Below are 23,047 nucleotides of genomic sequence, written 5' to 3' on the forward strand. Positions count from 1 at the left end.
CTCTTAATCTTGAATTTTATCTCATAATATCCTTTATAATTCAGTTCAGTTCACTGCTCAGTCGTGTCTGACTCTTTGTGACCCCATGGACTGTAGCACACCAGGCCTCCCTGTCCATCACCAACTCTCTCTTGAGTTTGCTCAAACTCATGTCCATCGAGTCGGTGATGCCATCCAACCATCTCATCCTCTGTCTTCTTCTGCCTTCTATAATTAGATTACTGTCTGCCTCCCCTATGGAAACATGAGCATCCAGAGGGCAGAGAATGTTGTTTTTGCTTTGTTCTCAGTATTTACAGCAGTAAATACAACAAGTGCTCAATAAACCTGTGATGAATGAATGAAGGAACCCTAAGTGCAATCAGAATTAAGAATCAAGCCTCAGCGATCTATTCAGGGTCTATAAGGCTGTTTCCCCATCTGTCAGGTGCAGTTGCCAAGAATCCCTTGACAGGATACTCAAGAAGATTCTATGAGATAATTCCTGAAAAATGCCTTCATGCTTGCATCCCTGGGCTTTCAGCTCCTGCCCTGGTAGCGTCCTTGGGCCACTCCATACCCACCCCAAACCTCACTGGAACAGAAGGTGGAGGGCACGCCCCCACCGGAAGAGAAAGACGAGGACACACCCACCACCGGAAGAGAAGGATAAAAGCGTGCCCCTGCCTCACCGGAAAAGAAGCATGAGGGCCTGGAAGAAGGTCCGGAAGTTATTGTGCTCAGTGATTTGGAATTCATCTTCATCACTGTCCTCGTCCTCCACGTCGATGCCAATGTTGCCAAACACCTAGAAAATTAGATAGTGATGACTAGGAGTGGCCACGGGTGCCAGAAGCTTCAGAAAAACTCCACTCAACCTACAGAGATGCCTCTCTGACCCACCCCTACCTAAGCGGGGTGGCCCTCCTTGGGAGTGCTCTGGGAACGTTAGGGGGCTGGCACTCACCTGCATCCCAATGATGGCGTAGATGAAAAAAAGCATGGCAATCAGTAGACAGACATAGGGCAGGGCCTGGTGGGAAGGAAGGCAATGAAGAATAGTGATGGGTGCCCCTTACCCATGCTGTTTCCCTCACTGGTCCCAGTGCTCAACCCCCGCAGGTTGGGTGGCCGCATGCTGCCAGTGGTGCCAGGGATGGTGGGCATCTTTGGTGGCTCTGGGAGATTCCCTTTGGAGCCCTCAAGACATGCCGGGGGCAGGAAGTTAGAAAAGAGTCCTGCATATAACACATTCCCAGTAAGGTATATGATATTAATAAAGGCATTTCCACATGATTTCTAGATTCAACCAGAGCAGGCAGGGGGGTGGGGGAGAGATCCTGATTTTTCTTCTTAGACCTGGCAGGGGCAGGGGCTGGGGCTCACCTTGAAGGACTGCACAAAGGTCCAGAGAAGAATTCGGATGGTGTAACCCTGACGGAGGAGTTTGATGAGCCGGGCAGCTCGGAAGAGGCGGAGGAAGCTCAAGTTGATGAAGTTATTCTGAGGAGATGGAGAAAGAGGGGTGACCATTCACCCACCCCCAGGGGCTCAGAGCTGTCACCACTCACAGAGGCCCCTACATGAAGCCAACCAACAGGAAAAAGCAAGCCAGACCCCAAATAAGGAGGGAGAGGAGAGAAAGCACTATTAATGCAATGGTGCGGAGGAAAAAAACTCAAAAAATGAAGTAGGGGATGGGGAGGAGAAAAGGTGAGAGGGAGGAGAAGGCATCAACTCAAAAGCATAAACCCTCCCTGCCAGCCCCACCCGCAAAGGGGAAAGGAAAGAAAAAGGAAGGGAGAGAAAGGAATGGGGGTGGGTGGGGTGGGGAAGCAATAACAAAAGAACAAGGAAAGAAAATATATCCGAATCATCCAATCAGGAAAAAAATCGAGATGGTTTTTGTTTCTCCCAACAACCAAATGCACTGAGACGATAGGACACAAGCGGGTCAAGTTGCTGAATCCATCACACGTGTGCGATGCACAAACACTGGGGCAGGGTGGGGGCAGCCAGCACGCTCAGGCCTGGTGGACATGTGCGGGTTCCGAGCGCATGTTATGCTCCGGGCCAGAAATGCATCTGTCGTGGGACTCACCGGGCACCCTGCCCTGCCGAGCTGCCCACCCGCTCCTGCCCGCCCTGACCTCACCCCACGGCCAAGAGGAGCAGCGGCTTGAGCCAATCGGAGAAGCGGAAGAGCATCTTTTCTTACCCCCTTGGCGAGCGGGAATGGGGAGGACGGGAGGGAGCTGGGGCTGTTCGGCTGCAGGGCGAGTCCTCGCTGCCCGCTGAGTCGGAGAAGATGCATTTGGGGCCCTTTCCCCCCTCTCAGGGATGGCTTCTCAGCTTCTGGGACTGGGTGGAGTAGCACGGGACCAGGCCTGCGGGAAGCAGGAAGTACGCAGCGCCCGTGGGTGGGTGAGCTCGCCGTCAGCACAAGTCCACCGAGGGGCCGGTGCTGGGGGCCGGGAGGTGAGGCTGTCCCTGCCCCCAGGACCTCCCTGGGTGGACCCTGCCTCTGCTCAAAGGCCCCCTGTCTAGTCACTGCCTTTAGTTCCTCCCTCCCGAGCCAGAACCCCGGGTGCGGTGGGGGTGGGAGTGGGGAGACAGGGCTGTTGGGTCTCGGTGACTAGATGGTTCCCTTGTGACTGTCCAGGGGCTTGCCTGCTGCGGCTTCAGGGGGTGCTGTTGGGGTACCAGAGACTGGAAGTCACGCATGGACCAAATCTGGCCAAGGAAACTATTTCCTGGGCCCAAGGAGTTTTCTTTTAGAAATTAAAAATAGTTGCACATGTAAGTCAGATTTTCACCCTCATATCTGCCTTTTGGGCCACCCTGAGGCTGCTTCTACTGGTAGCAGTTACTTGAGGCTTAGATGTGGCTGCCCACCTTGAAGCAGGCCACGTGTCCTCCGTTCGCCAAGGTTCCTGCATCCTAGAAATGGAACTGGTTTCCTGGCTTCTGGTATCTGCTTGGGGACCAGAGGCATTTGTGGTATGAGGTATTTCAGGCAGGCCCGGAAAACACCACTGATCAGTGGGTTGGAAGCAGAGGGGGCCACCAGGGGACTTGGAGAAGCTCTAGATAAGGCCAATGTAGCAGCGTTAAAACTGGCCTAGCCTTCACCCCACAAATGGCACAAGGGTGGTCACTCAGGTTGCCCCCACAGTCACAGAGACCCTTTTGGCCTCAAAAGTTTAGACAATGAGTTATATGGGCAATCTATCTAGTGCTTCTTGGGGGTTTCCCAGACACTGGATCTAGCTAACTCTGGCCTGGGAGATGAGAGGCAGGAATGGAAGGGGTGGTTCAAGGAATTTCTGAAGATGGCAAGAGGCCTCTGGGTTTGCCAGAAAAGTCTAGGATGCTCTCTGGAACATATCAGTTGACCTTTAGGTAGACACTTAGGATGAAGGAGGGGTGTGGGGCTCCTACCCTGACCACACTGGGCCCAACCACAATGAGAATGTCTTGAGTGCCTCAAATAACCACCCCCAACCCAGCTTGACTGAGAGTCTCCCTCCATGCCCTGCGGACCTGACTCCCAGCCCTGCTCGGCCACCCATCTGGGACCAGGGCCGACGGCCCAGGTGTCCCCAGTCCCCTCCCACCCACCCCCCAGAGTACGAGCCATCCCTTCATGGGGTGGGGCATAACATGTGGATTCATGCATAGGCAGACGGGCCCTGGAAGCAGCCTCTGGGGGCTGGGGGCAGAGCAGGGGGTGGGAGCTGCCACCATGCAGGAGAAGCAAGGGGGCTTTGCCGGGAGACACGTGCAGAGAGCATGCTGCCCTTTTTTGAGCCAGGGAGAGAGGAGACACACCGGGGAAGGAGAGGGTAGAGGTGAAAGAGGTCTGGGTGACAGGGCAGGGGAAGTTTATAGTCTGCCCTCATCCATCCTTCCATCTCCCCCGGGTCTGCATAGAGTCCTTCGAGTACCTGCAGAACTTCTGACTTCCTTCTTCCTAGTTTCCATCTTTCTGTCCACAGCCGCAGAGGAACAGTCCTCTCCTGCAACCCTGCCTAGTGCTTCCTGGTTCTAGGCTGAGGGGAAGGGATGTGGGCTCTGGAAGGCTTGCTGTGTGCAGGGGATGTGAGTGCTTAGAATGACATGGGAACCACTGACCTCAGGGCTCCAGAGAAATCCTGCCACTTGAAGACCCCATCTCCAGCCCAGATCTTGCCTCTGGACTCCAGATCCCACAACCACCTACCTACCTGACTTCTTCCAGGGTGCCCATCAAGCCTACTGTGCCCACACTTGTGCTCTTCCCATTACGTGACCCTCTCCTGGCATTCCCTAACTTCCGTCTCATGGTTCAGGCCAGACTCAAATCCTCCAGGTGTCTCTGCCTACCCCTAGCCCAGACCCGACCCATCTCCAGGTCCTGGAGAGGCCCCTGCTCAGATGGCCAGTCCTCCGATTGTTCCCTCCCTCTTCTGATGTCATCTCTCACTGGGATTCCTGGTGCTTACTTCTAGTTCAGCCCCCTGCCTTCCTACTCCCTGCTCTGCAGCTGCAACATCTGGTGTAACCGCACTTCCTATCACACTTCCTCTGCTCCAGATCCTCCCAGACCCCCACAACAAGGCCAGAGTCCTGTCCCCTTCTGACCTCTTCACTTTTTCTAGGTCAGCCTTCCTCCACTCTTTGCTCCAGCCACAGCCTCTCACTTGAAGACCCTGTCCCCTGCATGCTCTGATCTGCCCCAGGACCTTTGCATGTGCTATCCTGGTCCTCCAATGCCCTTTTCTCCCCCTCTCCACCTTGTTAACACTCCTTATACTTCAGTGTGCAACACAGTTAAATTTCAAGTGTGTTTCAGGGCTTATTTGACCAATGTCTACCCTCCTCCCCCACCACCACCTGACTATAGGTGATGCGGTGGGGGAGGGGGCAGTGATGGTGTCCGCCTCTATCCAACCCCTCACCTGGGGCACTGAATTGGGGCTCATTAAGTGTCTAGTGGGTGAGTGCTTATGTTTGGCTAGCTAGCAGGAGAGAGGAGATCCTGGTGCAAAGATGCCATTGAGGGGCATCCTTCAAAGGGGCTCAGGGGAGGGTGGGGGAGGGGCAGACGCAGATGGGATTTCTTCTTTCTCTCTTTTTAAAATACTTATTTTCATTTATTTACTTGGCTGCACCAGGTCTTAGCTGCAGCCTGTGGGATCTTTCAGTTGTGGCATGTGGGATCTTAGTTCCCTGACCAGGGATTGAACCCAGGTCCCCGGGCACTGGGAGCATGGAATCTTAGCCACTGAACTACCGGGGAAGTCCCCAGGTGGGATTTAATAGAGGGAGGAGTGTGCAGTTATGTAGGGAGCTGAATAAGTGAGGTGAGGGAGAGATGGAGACGGTGCATCCGGGGTGGGGGTGTGGGTGTGTGCAGGGTGGGGCAGAAGGGAGGGACAGTGTGTGTGTGTGTGTGTGTGTGTGTGTGTTGGGTGGGGCAGGATCAAGACAGGAAGACTGCAAGAGCAAAAAAGAGAAAGGGAAAGAGAGAAACAGAGACCGCGACAAAGGCAGACAGAACGAGAGGAGGAGAGTCAGAGGCTGAGCAGGAGAGAGCAGACAGCGTGTGTGCAGGGACTGTGTCTGGGTGGGGGAAGGGGGACAGGAGCCCCTGCATCTCAGGGCTCCAGGAGAGGGCGTCGGCTGGCTGGCCCATCTGGAAGCAGCCAGACCTGAGTCCCGGCTTTTCTGTGTCCCCCTCACCTGAGCCTCTTTGCCCACACACTGCAGGTCCCTCAGACCTCCTCCATCAGACTTGGAGATGCACATCACTGGTCCTCAAGCCAGAAGGGCTCGTGGGCTTGGAATGGGGTGAGGGGCTGGTGGAGATTTCCTGGGGCTCCGGGGCTCCATGGAGCTGAACTGGGACAGGAGTGGTGAGAGAGTGGCTGAGGGCTCTGAGTGCAGGGCTGTGTGTAAGGAATGGGGTGTGAGACGCAGCCAGCCAACCTGTCCTAGGGTAGGCACTGCCTGGGGGCAAACCCATCCTTTTCTTTGCAGAAGACACAAACCAACCCCAACGGAAAACCCCAACTCAGAAACCCAATAAAAACCAGAGGAAGAGAGACTGTGGGAATGAGGGGATGAGGGGAGTCAGGAGGGTTTGGAGAGACCGACAGACAGACCCAGTGGGGATAGGAGGGTGCATCAGGCAATTCAAGTTTAAAAAGCCCAGGGCGTGACGTGCAATGCTTATGCCAGAAGATGCGTTCACAGTTAATGTAAGGCATTTAGACTTCAGAAAGAAGTAAGACCAACCGGATTCTAGATGCAGATGTTGAAGATGGAGGGGGAGCGGGCGGGCGGGGGCAGTTGGGGAGGCGTGTTCAGCGTTTTTTAGGTTGATTTGTAACCAGTGCCAAAAAACCAATGGGTTTCGGTTCCCGGGCGGGGAGTGGGGGTGGTGGTGGTGGGTTGGGAGATAGTCATTGGTGTATGAACACACAGACCACGTCATGGATGAACAAATGAATTTCATAGTGCATTTTGATTGGATGAGTTTTTCAGACGGCGTTGTGCCAATATACAGTTTAAAGAGCAGGCATGAAAAGAGACAAGACAAGAAACACAGTCATTATCCATCGCACGCAGGGCAAACCCACGTCACCCCAGCCATTTGGGGGCGCAGCTGAGGCCCAATGGGCCTCACACCCTCTCCCCTCCCCCCAACCCTGGGGACTTGCCCGCCCAGTGTTCTGGCTCCCCCTGCCTCAGCCTGGCTGAACTCTGCCTTCAGACCTAGTGGGCTTACCTGGGAGGCAGAAAGGGGCTGCTGCGGGTTCTTTGCTCAGTAGGGTGACCACCCCTCAGCCCCACCCCATCCCCACCCTGCCTCCAGGTTGGGAGGTTATCCTCCTAAAAGTAAAAGGGTCCAAATGCCCACCCTCTATCTTTCCCACCAAGTGATTAGAATTCAGGGCTGGGGTGCTGCCTAACAGACCTCAACCCCAAGTTCATTCACAGTAATAATAGCAAGAACAATAATAATAAGCACCATTTGTGAACTAATTCCTGGCTGGTTCTGTGCCAAGCACTTTATGTCAAGCAATCTGATTTGTTCAAGTTGCCCTCTCCTGTCCTAGAGTGTCAGCCTGCAGCGGGCAGGCATTCTTGTCTGTTCTGCTCTGTCCTCGGCACCTTTGCCAGTGCCTGGCATACAGCAGCTGCTTAATGTGCACTTCTATGAATGCGTGCGTGAATGTGAGGTTTGCAAGGGTCTGATGAGGTTGGTTATGCAGGTTAGTCCCAAATTCAGGATGAGAAGAGGTAATACAAGTTACCCATGGTCAAACAGCTTGTAGGGAGGGCTGTTTGACTACTATAATAGTCCTGACATCCCTGAATTGGATCCCATGCCCCATCCTTCCTTCCCACCTCTTGTAGTCAGGAGAACAAGCCATTGGGATCCAATCCTACAGATCTCTTACTGGCAACTAGAGCTTCAATCAACTTCCTCTACCTGCCCTATTGGGGTGGTGGGTCACCTCTTCTAAGCTCTTGATCCAGAGAGATTTTGGTTCAAGGCTGTCTTGTCTTTGGGTGGGTGGCAAGATATTTTTGATTGTCAGGAGGAGCCCAGACCTCTTAAAAACCTCACACAGACAATGAGGTCTAAGCTCTGGCTCTCTGCCAGGGAGAGGACAGTAGCCAGATGGAGGTACCCCAATGGGGATAGCCCCCAGCTGGACATGACCTCTCTAGAGGAAGGTGTCAGGGCTGAGACGAGGGAAGGGGGAACTTTTGGTTCACTGGAGCTGAAGGCAAAGAATTGTGGCCAGAATACCACTTGGGTGGGGGTGTCGGGGGATGCGTCACAGAATGGTCCCTCCTCGGTGGAGCTTCCCAGTTCTACGAGGCTCACAGGGCAGAAAAGGGGCCCAAATGATCCCTTTCTGCCAGGGGCTCAGTTAGGGACACCCCAGGTAACACCAGTGTGCCCCCAGGGGTCACCAGGCCTGGCTGCACACCCTTAGGCGTGTCCCTCCTTTTCCTGAGCATTGAGCATCTGCTTCCTCATCTGTGAAATGGGGCAACACCCTCTTCCTTGGGCCTCGCCCCACCCAGGTCTACTTTCTGTTCTTCTCTGCCTGTTCTGAGCATCACCCTGGCTTTCTGGCCTCCTGGCTCCTTTCTGGCTGGGTTTGGCCAATGGAAGTGGCTGGCAGGAGATAGAGGGTGGGAGGGGAGAAGGGTGAGGGCATCTCCCCTGATGCTCTGTGCCTGCTCTGGCCTGCCTTTGGCAGGTGTTCTGTCCCTCTATGCCCACAGTTTCCACCAGGGAGCCCCCCTCTGACTTCAGCACCTGGGCAGGCAACAGCTCCCCACGGTGACTGGGCTCCTTCCCTTCTGCTTGGTGAATGGTCTCTGCTTTCAGATCCCTTCAGTTGAACCCACTAAAGGGATTCTTTTATATGTTCACCCCCCAACCTGAACCATGAGTTAATCCACGTAAAACGCTTGGCACAGTGCCTAGCACGAAGTGAGGGCATGATTCTCGTCACCTATTATTTATTTTTGTTGTTTTTATGACAAGGTTGATACTGCCCCTGGCCCTTGGCTCTGACATTCTTTGCCCTTTTCCTTCCTCTGAGAGGATCGCCTACCCTCCCCCCAGCCTCCCAAGGGCCCTCAAGCCCGGGCTCACTGGCAAACGGCCAAGGAAGGGGTCTGAGACAGGAGCTCTGGGACCCTGAATCTTCCAGACAAGGGGGAAAGACAATGTGGCCCACAGCCCGCTACACTGACATCCAGAGACCCCCACATTGGGAAGCTGCCAGGCCTGGGGATACAGGAAGACACAGGTCCTGGGGACCCTCCTAAAGTCCTGGGAATGTCAGGTTAATGTCAGGTTAATGTCCCCGCATTAACCTGAGGGCCGTGGCTCCCTCCTGCCCATGAGCCAGAAGATGGTTAGTTCAAGCAGGAGAGACTTGAAGCTGGTTCCCTTTGGGCCCCCAACACTGTGTGCTGTTTGGAGGGCAGGACTCAGCCATGAGATCCTTTAAGTGTCTCTGTTTTCTCAGTGAGCTTATCCACAGTATCCATTCATACACCAGTAGCCAAGATGCAGGGAATTCACGCTGCAGTGCTGGGGGCTTTGGACACCCCCATCTCCCCACACAGCCCCCCTGAGGGGCTGCCTTGATTCTGTGGGCCCCCCGCTTATCCCTCTTTGGTCAAGGTCAAGCGCTGGCTTGAGCCAGCTGTGGCTGTCGGGACCCTCTGCTTCTCTGTGACCTCCTCCTCCCCTCTCCCAGCCCAGCCAAGAACTGCCCGGAGAGAAGCTGGTGGGAAACTTACCCCAAACTCGGTCACGAGGATGTCGGTGATGCTGCCCAGAACAGTCACAAAGTCGAAGATGTTCCAGGCATCGCGAAAATAATTCTAGAATGGGGACCCACAAGATAGAGATGCCAACGCAGGGCTCCAGGGCTGGCCCCCATGTCCAGCCCAGGGGGCCCATTAGAGGCACAGCTGCAGATCAGTCTGAGTGCCCGGAACAGTTACAGTCAATCAAATAGCAAAATGTATCTTGCTGCTCAGTTATCATATGCTGTGAGTGCCCCTCCCTCCCTGAGACCCCCTCTGCCTCCCCATGGCTTGCTTGATCCAGGAGGGGGGCCCCTCCAGGTGCTGTTTCAGCCTCACTGGTGGTGGGGGGAACAGGGCTGCCCTTCTGGGTTATGCCTTGTTTCTCCAACAGTTCCAAGGGTCCCCTGAGACCTCAGATGCATCATAATGACATCACTGGGATCCTTGCAAAGACCGTCAGAGGGAAGGTTTATCACCCATTTTACACAAGGCAACTGAGGCTCAGAGAGCAAAGTTGCTCACCTCAGGCATCACAGAAGTGAAGAGACAGGATTTGAACCCAAATCTGGGCAAGTCCAGGGTCTGTGGACAGGACCGCGCTGAGTCAGGACTGTGCTTATAGCAAACTTGCTCAGACAATGGCCTCTGGGTTTACAGCCCAGCTATACTGTCATCCAGCTGTGTGGCTGCGGGTCAGTGACTTAACCTCTCTTTGCCTCCATTTCTTAATCTGAAGAAGGGAGACAGTGACGAGAGCACAGCAGCCTTCTGGGCACACACGAGGCTACACTTCCTGGTCACCTCGTGTATCTAGTTACACACAAGGCTGTGAGTCTAGTTATAGCCAGTGGGTTGTGAACAAGAGGCAGCAGGAGTCCCCTCTGGGCAAGCACAGAACTCGCCAGAACTCTCTTCACCCTGGGCCTGGTGACCAGCAATGTTCCAGGTGACAGCTGCTCTGTGAGCCCGGGTCTCTGAGTAACTAGAGGCAAACAGCCCCCTCACCACTCCTGCTGGGTGTCAACAAACCCTTTGTTGACTGGAGCAATTGAAATGCGGGGGCTGTTTGTTACTGCAGCTTCATTTGATCCATCGTGACTGATACATCCCTGGGCTGGATTTTGGTGCAACTGGGACACATGTATAGTATATGTTGTTGTTAAAACACTGAAATATTTCACACAGTTTGAGCCCACAAGGAGTAAGCACCTCTGCCTGGATCTAAGGGTGTGGCTCAAATAGCTCTTCTCTCAAGGTTCAGTGGGACCCACGCTAAACACAGGCTTTCCCAGCATTCTCACAAAAGCAGAGGGTGGGACAGAGCTTGGACTGCATTCTAAGCAGTCAGCTTCTCCCCTAAGCATCTCACACAGCAGCAGCCCCCCTGCCTCACAGAGACGGACCCGGGCTTTGGGCCGCGCTTCTCAGGATCAAATTCTTCTAGCATGTATGAATCAAATGTCCTCGGAGTTGGACTGCTTTGGCCTCAAGGCCCTCTTATGGAGCACAAGGGTATAACAACAATCTGATAATGCGTGAGTCACTGAGCGTGGGGTCTGGTGTTCAGTGGGGCTCCCCAGGTGGTTCAGGGGTAACAAAATCTGCCTGCTAATGCGGGAGACTCAGGAGACGCTGGTTCGGTCTCTGGGTTGGGAAGGTCTCCTGGAGGAGGAAATGGCAACCCATGCCAGTATTCTTGCCTGGAAGATCCCATGGACAGAGGAGCCTGGTGGGCTAGTCCATGGGGTTGCAGAGCCAGACATGACTGAGCATGCATGCATGCAGGTTCTCAATAGATGGCTGCTGTTTTAGGATTGAGAGGGACTCAGGTTCACTGGCACTTTTGGGTATTTATATATCTGCTGCTAGGGTCCTACCCAGATGTTCTCATATTCGACCGTGCAGCGTTGTCATTCTGCCCAGGAGTGTTCTGTAGCAGCATACTTGTTGGGGGTAATTAACAGCTTCTCTGGGAGCAGCTCTTCATTATGGCTTATGAGCCCTGGGGGATAAATACCCCAGCTCCCTCACCATGGGTGAGATGACCAGAGTATGTGATCTCTGCTGCCTCTCAGAGGTCCTCCATGGAACTGCACTCCAGTTGCCAGAATTGCTAAGCCGCTCAACAAGACACCCTGTGCTGGCTGCCTTCCCTTCTCTGTCTCACTCCCTCTCTCCCCTACGAGGCTTCCTGGGGTCACCTTCCAGATAAATCCGTTGCATTCAATTCTTGTCTCAGGCTCTGCTTATGGGGGAGCCACAAACACAACTTTCTAGGTGGCTGGCCACATGCTTCAAGCCCCCTGGACTAGAAGGTTCCCTTCTATCATTTAAATTCCACATGGGGAACTTGGGGCTTTATCTAAGACTGAAGGGGGAGGCTCAGTGCAGAACTGTGCAGGATTATCAGGGGTGCAGGAGATGGGGTTCCAGGCCCTCGCAGATTGCATCACTTCACCACCAGAACATTGACTGGGAAAAAAAAAATCACGACACAACTGCATTGGGCAGTTGGGTCCATGCTCATGCTCCCTCAGCTCTGGCTGGGTGTGTGGTTCTCTCATTTTGTAGATGCAGACACAGGAGCAAAGAGGCCGAATGCTTTGCTTTTGGTCACACTTCTAGAAAGGGGCTGAGTGCTCAAGTATGGGTGCTCCAGGACCTCCCAGGTGGCTCAGTGATAAAGAACCCCCTGCCAATGCAGGAGATGCAGGTTCAACCCCTGGGTCAGGAAGACCCCCTGGAGGAGGGCATGGAAATCCACTCCAGTACTCTTGCCTGGAGAATCCCAAGAACAGAGGAGCCTGGAGGGCTACAGTCCATGGGGTCACAAAAGAGTCGGACACGACTGAGCGGCTAAACAACCGCATGGGTGCTCCAGAGCCTGACGTCTTCCCCGGACATGTTCTGTGACCTGTTCCGGGTCACACAGCCCACAGGTGGCACCCCTGGCACTGGAACTCTTGAGTTGGTGCAGTTGCCCTGACTGTAGAGTTCCTACCCCCTGCCTGGCTGGTCCTCCGTGCAGGACCCAATCAATGGTCCAGACTGTATGCTGGGTTCCCCTGAGTGTCCTCATGAAAAATACAGATTCAGGGACTCCCAGCCCACTAGGTGAATCAGAACAACTCAAGGTGGGTCTGGGGCATCATTCAACTTTAAGTGCTTCTGTTGGGTTGCAGGATTGGGGATCACTGCTTTGGAGGAGAAGGAAGGAGTGATGAGCTTTACTGTAACCCTTCCTGGCATTTACTGAGTATTCAATTCCCTGGTGGCTCAGCGGTAAAGAACCCGCCTGCAATGCAGGAGCCTTTGGAGACCTGGGTTTGCTCCCTGGATCAGGAAGATCCCCTGGAGGAGGAAATGACAGCCCACTCCAGTATTCTTGCCTGGAGAATCCTATGCACAGAGGAGCCTGGCAGGCTACAGTCCATAGGGTCTCCACAAAGAGTCGGACGTGACTGAAGCAACTTAGCACTCAAAGCATGCCAGGCTTCCCCCTCAGTCTCCAGACTCACATTATTTGCTTTTGAGGTTTTCAAGAGCTCTTCTGAGGGAGACACAGAGGATGGGCTTTTCTTGTGATGGAGGAGAGAGGGGAGGTGACACAGCTTGAATACAATCAGACTCGAGGTCTGTCTTATGCCAAAGCTGACACTTTTTACCACCTCGGGAAGCTGAGGTGAGAATCCAGCCTCCGTCTGCTAACACCATAAGCTGCAGGTCATTCTTCTTAGAGAGGTGGGCTAAGCACATTCTTAAGTGCTTGACAGGCAGGCTTCCATATCCTCAGGTCTCACATCCGTGGATTCAACCAACTGCCAATCAAATGGGTTGAGTCCTCGGATGCAGAACCTACAGATATGGAGGGCTGACTTACCTGCAACCTCTTGGATGCAGTATGAGAATACCTGATTTGTATCAGTGGCACAGATCATATGGGTAACCCTGGGGGGTCTGCTGGCTACTTTTAAGACAGAAGGAAACTCTAAAGTCCAATTAGCGGCTGGTGAAAAATACAGGTGTGAATTTTTCACATCTCATTTCATGGGTCCCCTCTCAGAAATCTGTTCCCTATCCACAGATCCCTTTGGGGGTCAACAGACCTCAGGTTAAGACCACCTGCACTGTTAGTGGGTCATGAATTCTATTATAAAAAGGAGGGGGCAGTACTTTCCTGGCAGGACAGTGGTTACAACTCTGTGCTTCCACTGCAAGGGGCGCAGGTTCCGTCCCTGGTTGGGGAACTAAGATCACATATGCTGTGGGACTGGCAAATAAAGGGGGTGGGGTGGGAACATGGAATCAAGAAAATAGACAACCTCAGAGTATAGGGTATATTCTAACAGGAGATATGGATCCTGAGAAAATTTCATTTCGGTTGTCTGTACTTCTGTGTGGGCTTCCCAGGTTGCGCTAGTGGTAAACAACTCACCCGCTAATGCAGGAGACATACGAGATGTGGGTTCCATCCCTGGGTCGGGAAGATCCCCTGGAGGAGGGCATGGCAACCCACTCCAGTATTTGCCTGGAGAATCCCACTGACAGAGGAGCCTGACAAGCTACTGTCCAGGGGTCGCAAAGAGTCAGGCATGACTGAAGCGACTTAGGATGCATGCACGCATGCATGCACTTCTGTGTGTTGGGCTCCACTGCAAAGTGTATTTCTTACTGCAGACTGTGGCTAGAACAGTTTGAATGCTATGGACTTGGCTTGTCTGGATCTCCGTTTCCTTATCTCCAAAATAATAATTACCCTCGCTCATCACATCATTTAATAACATGCACAGAGTTTGGTGTTACTTGGTAAGTATGAGAACACCTAAGTATATGGGATCTGTGTGCATTGGAGGGATGCTCAAGTCACCACTGAGGTTGGGGGCAGAGGGGCCAGGTGGGGAGACCACCGTCAGCACGCAGTACCCCTCCGGGCTTTCCCTTCACCTGCAGCTCTAGCCCCCATGGCCGGACTTACCAGAATCCCAAAAGCCATGACTTTGAGCAGACATTCCAGTGAGAAGAGGGAGGTGAAGACGATGTTGAATACTCTCAGGGCATTTTCATAAGCAACAGAGGCCCCGTAGAACTAGATGAGAAAGGAGGAGGAGACGTGGGGTCAGTGGGCATGGCACTGGGGAGCGCATGTAGGGGTGCAGGGGCGGCTTCACGGCTGTCTTTTCCTTGGGGCAGGCAGGGCCGGGACACTTGGCTTCCCTCTTGATGCCCTGTGGAGCCAGTCTGAGCTGCAGCCCAGCTCTTCACTGGCTCGGCTCATCTCTTCACATCAAAGCAAAAATTCCTTTCTTGAGCCCTGTCTTAACAGCCAAGATCCCAGGACAGTCTGGCCAGATGGCGCTCCTTGTGATGCAGGAGGATGTCGACAGCATCCTCTTTGTAATTTTCAAAACTTCTATTTATTAATTTATGGCTGCGCTGGGTCTTGGTTGCTGCTTGGACTTTCTCTAGTTGTGGCCTGTGGGTTTCTCATTGTGGTGGCTTCTCTTGTTGCAAAACATGGACTCCAGGGCACGTGGGCTCAGTGGCTGTGGCTTGAGGGCTTAGCTGCCCTGTGGCATATGGAATCTACGGTGGCTCAGATGGTAAAGAATCTGCCTGTGATGCTAGAAACTGGAGTTCGATCCCTGGGTCGGGAAGATCCCCTGGAGAAAGACATGGCAACCCACTCCAGTATTCTTGCCTGGAGAATTCCATGGACAGAAGAGCCTGGATGGCTACAGTCCACAGGGTCGCAAGAGTCAGACACGACTGAGCGACTTTCACTTTCATGTGGAATCCATAACCTTTACAACTAACTACCAGGTTGCATGTAAAGGCTCCCCTGGTGACGTGGCTCAGATGGTGAAGAATCTGCCTGCAATGCAGGAGACCTGGGTTTGATCCCTAGGTTGGGAAGATCCCCTGGAGTAGGAATTGGCAACCTGCTCCAGTATTCCTGCCTGGAGAATTTCATGCACTGAGGAGCCTGGCAGGCTACGGTCCGTGGGGTTGCAAAGAGCTGGACGTGACTGAGCGACTGACACTTTCACTTTCTTTTCACTTTCACCAGGTTATAGGAAATCCGGAAGATGGAGGGAACCAATGCACCCAGAGGTGAGACAGTTTTCATTTAATTCATCTGGTTTCCTCAGAAACTTAATAGTGGGGGCGGGCATGGAATGGTTGCAGGGGAGGGGCAGAAGACATAAATTTAAATGACAAAAAATTGGAGACCATGTGTAGACACTTAGATCTTGGCTCAACAACTCACTGTAAAAGACATTGTGGGGACAACTCAATGTGGATCTTCTGGTGTTAACACTAATCTTGTCAAGTGGGAAAATGTTCTGATTCTTTAGAAATACATACTGAAGAATTTAAGGGTGAAATAGCGTGCTATCATTTAAAATACTTAAAAAAATAGATGAAGTACCAGAATAGGTACATCCATAGGGACAGAAAGCTGATGAGTGGTTGCCAGGGACTGGGGGAAGGGGGATGGGGAGTGAAAGCTAATGGGTTTCCTTTTGGAGTGCTGGAAATGTTCTGGACATTGGGGTGGTGGCTGCAAACATGATGAATGTAATAAATGCCACCATACACTTTAAAATGGGTAATTGTGTTATGTGAATTTCAACTCAATTTAAAAAACGAGAAAAAAAATAGGTGAGGCAAATATAGCAGCAGTTCTGTATGGGCAGCCCTGAAGATGGAGGCTGGGTGTTTACACGAGCCCGGATAATCAGGATGTGGTCCAGGGACCCGCAGCAGTGGCATCACTGGGATACTGGTTAGAAATGCAGAGTCCCAGGCGGGACCTTCTGAAACAGAATCTGCATTTTAACAAGATGCCCAGATGATCTGGGAGCAGGCTGAGAAGGGCTGTGCTATTCTAGCCTTCTCTCTTCTGTTTGTTTATAACTGTTCATGATCTTAACAATGGAAAGACAAAAGCACTTGCTTGTAGAGATGAGTTTTCAGGTGAACACAAGCACTGCTTTTTTGCCTATTCAAAAAAATCAATAGTTTTGACTTCTCTGGTGTTGCAGTGGATGGGAGTCCCCCCCGCCAATGCAGGGGACATGGGTTTGATCCCTGGTCTGGGAAGATTCCACATGCTGAGAAGCCAATAAACCCCATTAGCCACAACTACTGAACCCACGCACTAGAGCCTGCAAGCTGCAACTACTGAAGCCCATATGCCTAGAGCCTGTGCTCCCCAACAGGAGAAGCTACTGCAATGAGAAGCCCGCGCCGTGATGAAGAGTAGCCTCCACTTGCTGCCACTAGAGAAAACCTGTGCACAGCAATGAAGACCCAGCACAGTCAAAAATAGAAAACGTGAGTTAAAAAAAATCAACAGCTAAATTTATAGAGTGTTTTTAAGAATCTAGAAATGTGCTAATGTCTTCGCAGGAATTTTCTCATTCAACCCTAATCCCCACCAGGCGTACGGAAGGTGCTATTTTTCAAATAATTCTCATTTCATTGACAGGGAAACCAGGGGCTTTGGAGATGACCAGTGCATCCCATGCCATTGGTCACTAGCTCAAGGTTCAGTGGTGAATTAAATGGTAGAGCTGGGCTCAAATTCAGACCTCTGGTCTCCAAAGCACAGGGTCAAAGGTCCTGACTTTTCACTCTGAAGAGGCTCCTTGGCTCTAAGGGTTACAAGGTCCTTACCTGCCCTTTCCTCCTCATTTCATTCATCACACATTTATCAAGGGGCTCTTGTTCCCTTGGAGTCAGGGCCTCTCTGAACCCCTGGAATTTAGTGGTGATCGGGACTTGTCTCAGCCCCTTGGAGCTCAAAGGTGGGTGGCAGATTGTCGGACAACCCAATACTGATATTGTGACATGTGCGGTAAGAGACAGGATGGGACTTCCCTGGTAGTCCAGAGGCTAAGACTCTGAGTTCCCAGAGTAGAGGGTGCCAGGTTCAATCCCTGGTCAGGGAAATAGATCTCACATGCAAAATTCAGAGTTACTGTGCTGCAACCAAAGATCCCATATGCCGGGACTAAGATGTGGCACAGTCAAATAAATAAATAAATATTAAAAAAAACAACAACAAATAGGATGCTTGCTAGGACTTCATATGGTCCTGGGAGGCCAGGGAAGGCTTACCAGAGGAAGGGCTCTGCAGTGGCAGCAGGAAGGGGCTGGCTAGATGGAGTGCTGGGAATCGTGTGACAGGCAGAGGGAACAGCAGGAACAAGGGCTTGGTGCTAACAGAGTGCGGTCTGTCTGGGAAACTTCTAGTGGGTTCCATCTTGCTAGGCGAGGACACATGTGTGAGGCAGGGGAGCAGGGGGCGTGGTTAAGCCGCATGGGGGGAGGAGGGCTCACCTTCATCATGAGCACGATGGTGTTGAGGGCGATCATGGCCATGATGGTGTACTCGAAAGGCGGGGACACCACGAACTGCCACATGCGGTACTGGAAACTCTGCTTGTTCTGTGGCATGTGCCGGGTCAGGGGTTTGGCACTGATGGCGAAGTCAATGCAGGCCCTCTGTGGGAAGAGAGCCCGGTGGCATGAGGGCCGGAGGCAGGAGAGAGGTGGCTGGACATCCAGCACCCCTCAACTCACCCAACACAGCTCTCCTGCACATTTGTCCAGATGTCTACCTCTCTTACCCTCTCCCATTTCCCATAAATTCATTATGAATGCTTTCTTTTCCTAACAGCTATGGCTCCTTGAGAAGTTACCACTGGCCAAAACTTACGCTGATACTCATCGAATCCCCTCCGCAAACATGATCAGTGGGTTCTATCAGTAGCCCCACTTTGCAGATGAGGAAAATAAAGGCTCAGAGAGGTTAAGCCACTTGCCTAGGGTGGCACAGCTACCAAGTGGGCGAATCTCAAATTTCAACCAGAGTCTGAATGGTTAAAAGCCTAATCCTTCTTTCTTTTCTTAAAAATTTGTTATTGAAGTATAATTGATTTACAACATTGTATTAATTTCTGCTGCATAGCAAAGTGACTGTTATACATATATATATTCTTTCCATGGGCTTCCATGGTGGCTCAGTCAGTAAAGAATCTGCCTGCAATTCAGGAGGCCCTGGTTTTATCCCTGGGTCAGGAAGATCCCCTGGAGAAGGAAATGGCAACACACTTCAGTATCCTTGCCTGAGAAATCCCGTGGACAGAAAAGCCTGGCTGGCAACAGTCTCTGGGGTCACAAGAGTTAGACACGATTTAGCCAGTAAACCACCACCAACATTCTTTTCATGTTCCTTTCCATTATGGTTTATCACAGGATGTTGAGTATAGTTTCCTGTGCTATACAATAGGACTTTGTTGTTTATCTATTCAATATAGTTTGCTTCTGCTAATTCCAAACTCTCAATCCTTCCCTCCACTCCTCCATCCCCCGAGACATGACAAGTCTGTTCTCTATGTCTGTGAATCTGTTTCCGTTTTGTAGATAGGTTCATTTGTGTTGTATTTTAGATTTTACTTACAAGTGATATCATATGGTATTTGTCTTTCTCTTTCTGACTTATTTCACTTGGTATGATAATCTCTAGGTCCATCCATGTTGTGAAGCCTAATCACTCCTTCTTACCAAATGTTTAGCTTTTCTTTCTCTTTGAGGGAGGCAGACAGGGAAGAATAATGATTATTTAGTCTTAAGGGCCAAAGGAGCAGAGGAAGAATGCATTCTAGGTCTTCTTCCTAGCTTGGATGATTCTAGAAGGGCAAACAGTCATGCTTATACTCTCTGGTGGACTGGATTTTCTTTCATTAATGTTCTCCACCCCTCTCTGGGAGACACTGTACTTCTTTGCCCCACTGAAATCAGATATGGACATGTGACTATCTCTGGCTGATGAAATGTGAGATATGACATGTGTTTTGCTGTTCTCTCTTTTAATCTGAAGTTTCTAAGAGGGGAACCAGAGCAAGGATGACAGGGAGCCTGGATATGCAGTCCAATCCGTTTGTGCATATCTGGCACTGAGATTTTAGGGATGCTTGTTACTGCATCATAACCTAGTCCAAACTGACTGATACATACACAACTCTTCTTTCCTCTGGGAACCCCAAGAAGAGCTACCCTTCATGCAGAGTGGATTCTGCTTGGAGGATGCTGCTGTACCCTCCCCAGATGCCCCCAGAAGCTGGTTCCTCTGTGTGTGAGTGGTGGGATGTCAGTTTTTAAGTGGGGATGCAACTGGAAAGTGGTACCTCATTTTTCTCCAGGCTGTACTCCTCCATCATCTTGTCCCCCTGCTCCTGGAAGGTGATGATGATCAAGGCCACAAAGATATTGACAAAGAAGAAGGGGAACACCACAAAGTAGACAACGTAGAAGATGGACATCTCCATGCGGTACCCGGGGCTGGGGCCCTGGTTCTCAAAGGTGGCGTCCACGGAGTGCTTGAGGACCCTGTGAGGACCGGGCGGGGATAGGGGCAAAGTGAGGCGGGGAGAGCAGTGGAGGACAATGCCACGAGGAGCCAGAAAAGACACGAAGAGCAGGCACTGTTTCTGACGGCGGTCGCAATGGTTACTTTATGAGGCCATAATCCTCCCAACACTTTCTGTCTTTGGGGCATGCTGACAACAATGTCAGTATTGTTGTCCTGTATGGAGGGCTTATTATGTGCTGGAAAAGATATTCAACACTTTTATTTATTCTCCCAGTAACCCTCTCAGGGAGGTTATTGCAGGCTCCATTTTGCACACAAGAAAACTGAGGTTCAGTGATTGAAAGTGACTTGCTGTAGATCACCCACGGAGATGGGGTCATGTTGGGATTTGAAAACGGGTTTGTAGTCATGTATGGGAATGGGTAGGGGGTCATGGAGGCAGGGGTGTGTGTGTGTGTGTGTGTGTGTGTGTGTGTGTGTGTATTTGAGCACAGGTGGTGGTGGGCACTGAGGAGGTGCATGAGAACGCACATGGGAATGAGTGTACACATGGCCGCTCTGTACAGTTGCACAGTTGCACTGCTCAAAGGCTCTGCATCTAAGTGGCAGCATTCACACTGTAGACGTGACAGATTTGTATGTTAATGATGACAATTTTTTGGCAGGGAGCCACAAGTGCCTTCTTTGAGTGAGATCATTAAGTATATTATTGCAATGCTTTTCTGACAGATGGAAGTGAAGTCTGTTGAGGAAAGGGTATCTAAAAATTCGCTCAAAGGTGTCTAATGGGCAAGCACTGGTCCCACATGTGTGGGTACCGTGTGTGGGTGAGCGGAGAGGCACGTGTTGGTCAGGGTGTTTGGTGAGCGAGGTAAGGAGGTGAGGATGCTGGAGACACAAGCCGGAATCTTACCAAACCTTAAACTTGCATTCAGCAGAGACCGCTGGGAGGAGGGCTGGGACTAGGGTGAGGAGATCGAGGCACTTTCTGAGACACAGTTTCAGGGAGTGTCAGACCCCTCAGTAATTGAGATAAATAGCATTTGACCCCAATGTCTAGTGTTTTCTGCAATTTTTAAAAAAGATTTTATTTTTGTTTGATGTGGACCATTTTTAAAGGCTTTATTCAATTTGTTACAATATTGCTTATGTTTTATGTTTTTTAAGCTTTTGGCCTTGAGACATGTGAGATTTTAGCTCCCTAAGCAGGGATCAAACCCGCACCCCTTGCATTGAAAGGCAAAGTCTTAATGACTGGACCACCAGGGAAGTCTGAACTGCCAGGGAAGTCCCATTCCTGCAATATTTTAGAAAGTCAAAAGAAATGCCCCAAAGCCCATGATGAACAAAATATCAAGCATTTAAATTCTGGGGACTTCCCTGGAGGTCCAAGTGGTTAAGATTCCACACTTCCAATTCAGGGGCTGTGGGTTTGATCCCTGATTGGGGAACTAAGATCCCACATGCTGTGTGCAGCATGGTCAAAAATAAACAAACAAACTAAAAAAATTAAATTTTGGGCTTCAATTTTAATTTTGGCATGAGTTAGTGTCACCCATATCACCCTAGCCCTAACCCTGTCTGGGACGGATTGGTCCTGACTTGGAAAATGTTGCATCCACAGCCCCGTCTTGGAGGTTTAAGGGGATGTGACCACCTGTTTACCTACGTGCAGCCTTTCTGCAAATCAGAAACAGTGCTTGTCCTGGGAGCATGAAGACCCATACACTCAAGGGTTAGGCGAGCCGAGAGATGGCTGGATTTCACCCTTCGAAGCCCAACCACACGTGCGGGCTGCCGCTCTAGTATATTTTGTATCTTGCCTTGTCCCCACTTCCGGAAGCCAGGAATGAACCTCTCCTTCCCTCAGACCTTTCTTGGCACTGGGCTCTCAGACCCTTTTCTCTCCTGCCCCCTTGGGCCCCCCGCCCCTCCAAGCCCCTCCTGTGGGGCCCTCTGCCCGGCCCGCTTACTGTGGCCAGCCTTCTCCCGTGGACACGGTGAAGAGGGTCAGCAGCGCCCACAGCACGTTGTCATAATGGAACTCATACTTCTTCCACTCTCGATCCCTCGCCTTCACCTCATTCTTCTCATAGAGGAGGTACTTGCCGCTGCCACGGAAGACGGGGACCGTTAGTAAATGGAGGGGTTTCTCCAGTGGCTCAGTGGTAAAGAATCTGCCTACTAATGCAGGAGACCTCAGTTCCTTCCCTGGGTCAGGAAGATCCCCTGGAGGAGGGCAAGGCAACCCACTGCAGTATTCTTGCCTGGGAAATCCCATGGACAGAGGAGCCTGGCGGCCTACCATCCATGGGGTTGCAAAAGAGTCAGAGATGACTTAGTGACTGAACAACAACAAGTAAACAGGGAAACCCATCTTTGGCTCCAGAGAGACAGAGGAGGAGGAGGAGGAGGAGGGGGAGGAGGAGGAGGGGGGAGGAGGAGGGGACCACCAGCCCACACTGCCTCCCACAGCCTGCAAAGCAGCAACACCCCGTTTCTCCCTGGAGTGTGTGTGCATCCACTGGGAGACAAATCCATGGATGCCACAGCCTGAGTCCAGGGGGAGAGGACTGAGATACTCACATCCTTTTCTAACTTAACACTTCTACTCCCAACGGTGGGAGCATCAGGCTTGCGGGGTGGTTAAGAGCAAGGAAGGAGAAAGGCACATTTTGGGGTTCATCAGACCAAGGTAGGCAGCCGCTGCTCCTTCTCAGGGTAGGATACAAAGGTTAGCCCCAGACTCTTAGCCTAATGCCTGGGATCTTTCCAATTTCAGCCAACAAAAAAATAGGCAGGAGTCCTTTGCCACATGGTAAAACGGGCATCCCTGGTGGCTCAGCGGTAGAGAATCTGCCTGCAAATCAGGAGCTGAAGGAAATGTGGGTTTGATCCCTGGGTCGGGAAGATCCCTTGGAGGAGGGCATGGCAACTCACTCCTGTATTCTTGCCTGGAGAACCCCATGGACAGAGGAGCCCGGTGGGCTACAGTTCATAGCGTCACAAAGAGTTGGACATGACTTAGCACGAATGCGCGCATGACCCTTTATACTGGTGACAAAAGCAATACTGACTGAGCGTTTGGTTAGTGAGAGGCTCAGCACTTTCCTGGACTGAGTCTAGAACTTCCCATCAGGCTGAGGCCGAGGCTAAGTCGCTTCAGTCCCAAAGATAGGGGGATTTCAGGTCCACAACCTCTGAGCTACAATTCCAAAATCCAGAAAGCTCTGAAAACCTAACATTTCTTTTTCCTAATGGCAGTTGGCAAATTCCAGTCTGCAGATCAAATCTAGACTTGTCTCTGGGTGGCCTGTAAGCTAAGCAGTGGTTGTTTACATTTTAAAATGTTTT

At 51.6% G+C, this 23,047-nt stretch overlaps 1 protein-coding gene across 1 annotated transcript in view; it reads right to left on the reverse strand.

The window, feature by feature from the left end:
* CACNA1A (calcium voltage-gated channel subunit alpha1 A) overlaps positions 1-23,047 on the reverse strand; it is a 203,883-nt gene that overhangs the window by 28,174 nt on the left and 152,662 nt on the right. Inside the window, exons 26-33 of the mRNA XM_088839319.1 lie at positions 21,667-21,804; positions 19,509-19,710; positions 17,659-17,823; positions 14,288-14,398; positions 9,301-9,384; positions 1,366-1,482; positions 947-1,012; positions 672-787 (exon numbers count right to left, since the gene is read on the reverse strand). Of these exons, the coding sequence (XP_088695445.1) occupies positions 672-787; positions 947-1,012; positions 1,366-1,482; positions 9,301-9,384; positions 14,288-14,398; positions 17,659-17,823; positions 19,509-19,710; positions 21,667-21,804 (999 nt within the window). The remainder of the gene's footprint in view (positions 1-671; positions 788-946; positions 1,013-1,365; positions 1,483-9,300; positions 9,385-14,287; positions 14,399-17,658; positions 17,824-19,508; positions 19,711-21,666; positions 21,805-23,047) is intronic.

This window comes from Moschus berezovskii, chromosome 8 (assembly GCF_049115385.1).
Source record: "Moschus berezovskii isolate FMDL1 chromosome 8, NW_MosBer_1.0, whole genome shotgun sequence".
In the NCBI taxonomy this organism is placed as follows: domain Eukaryota; kingdom Metazoa; phylum Chordata; class Mammalia; order Artiodactyla; family Moschidae; genus Moschus; species Moschus berezovskii.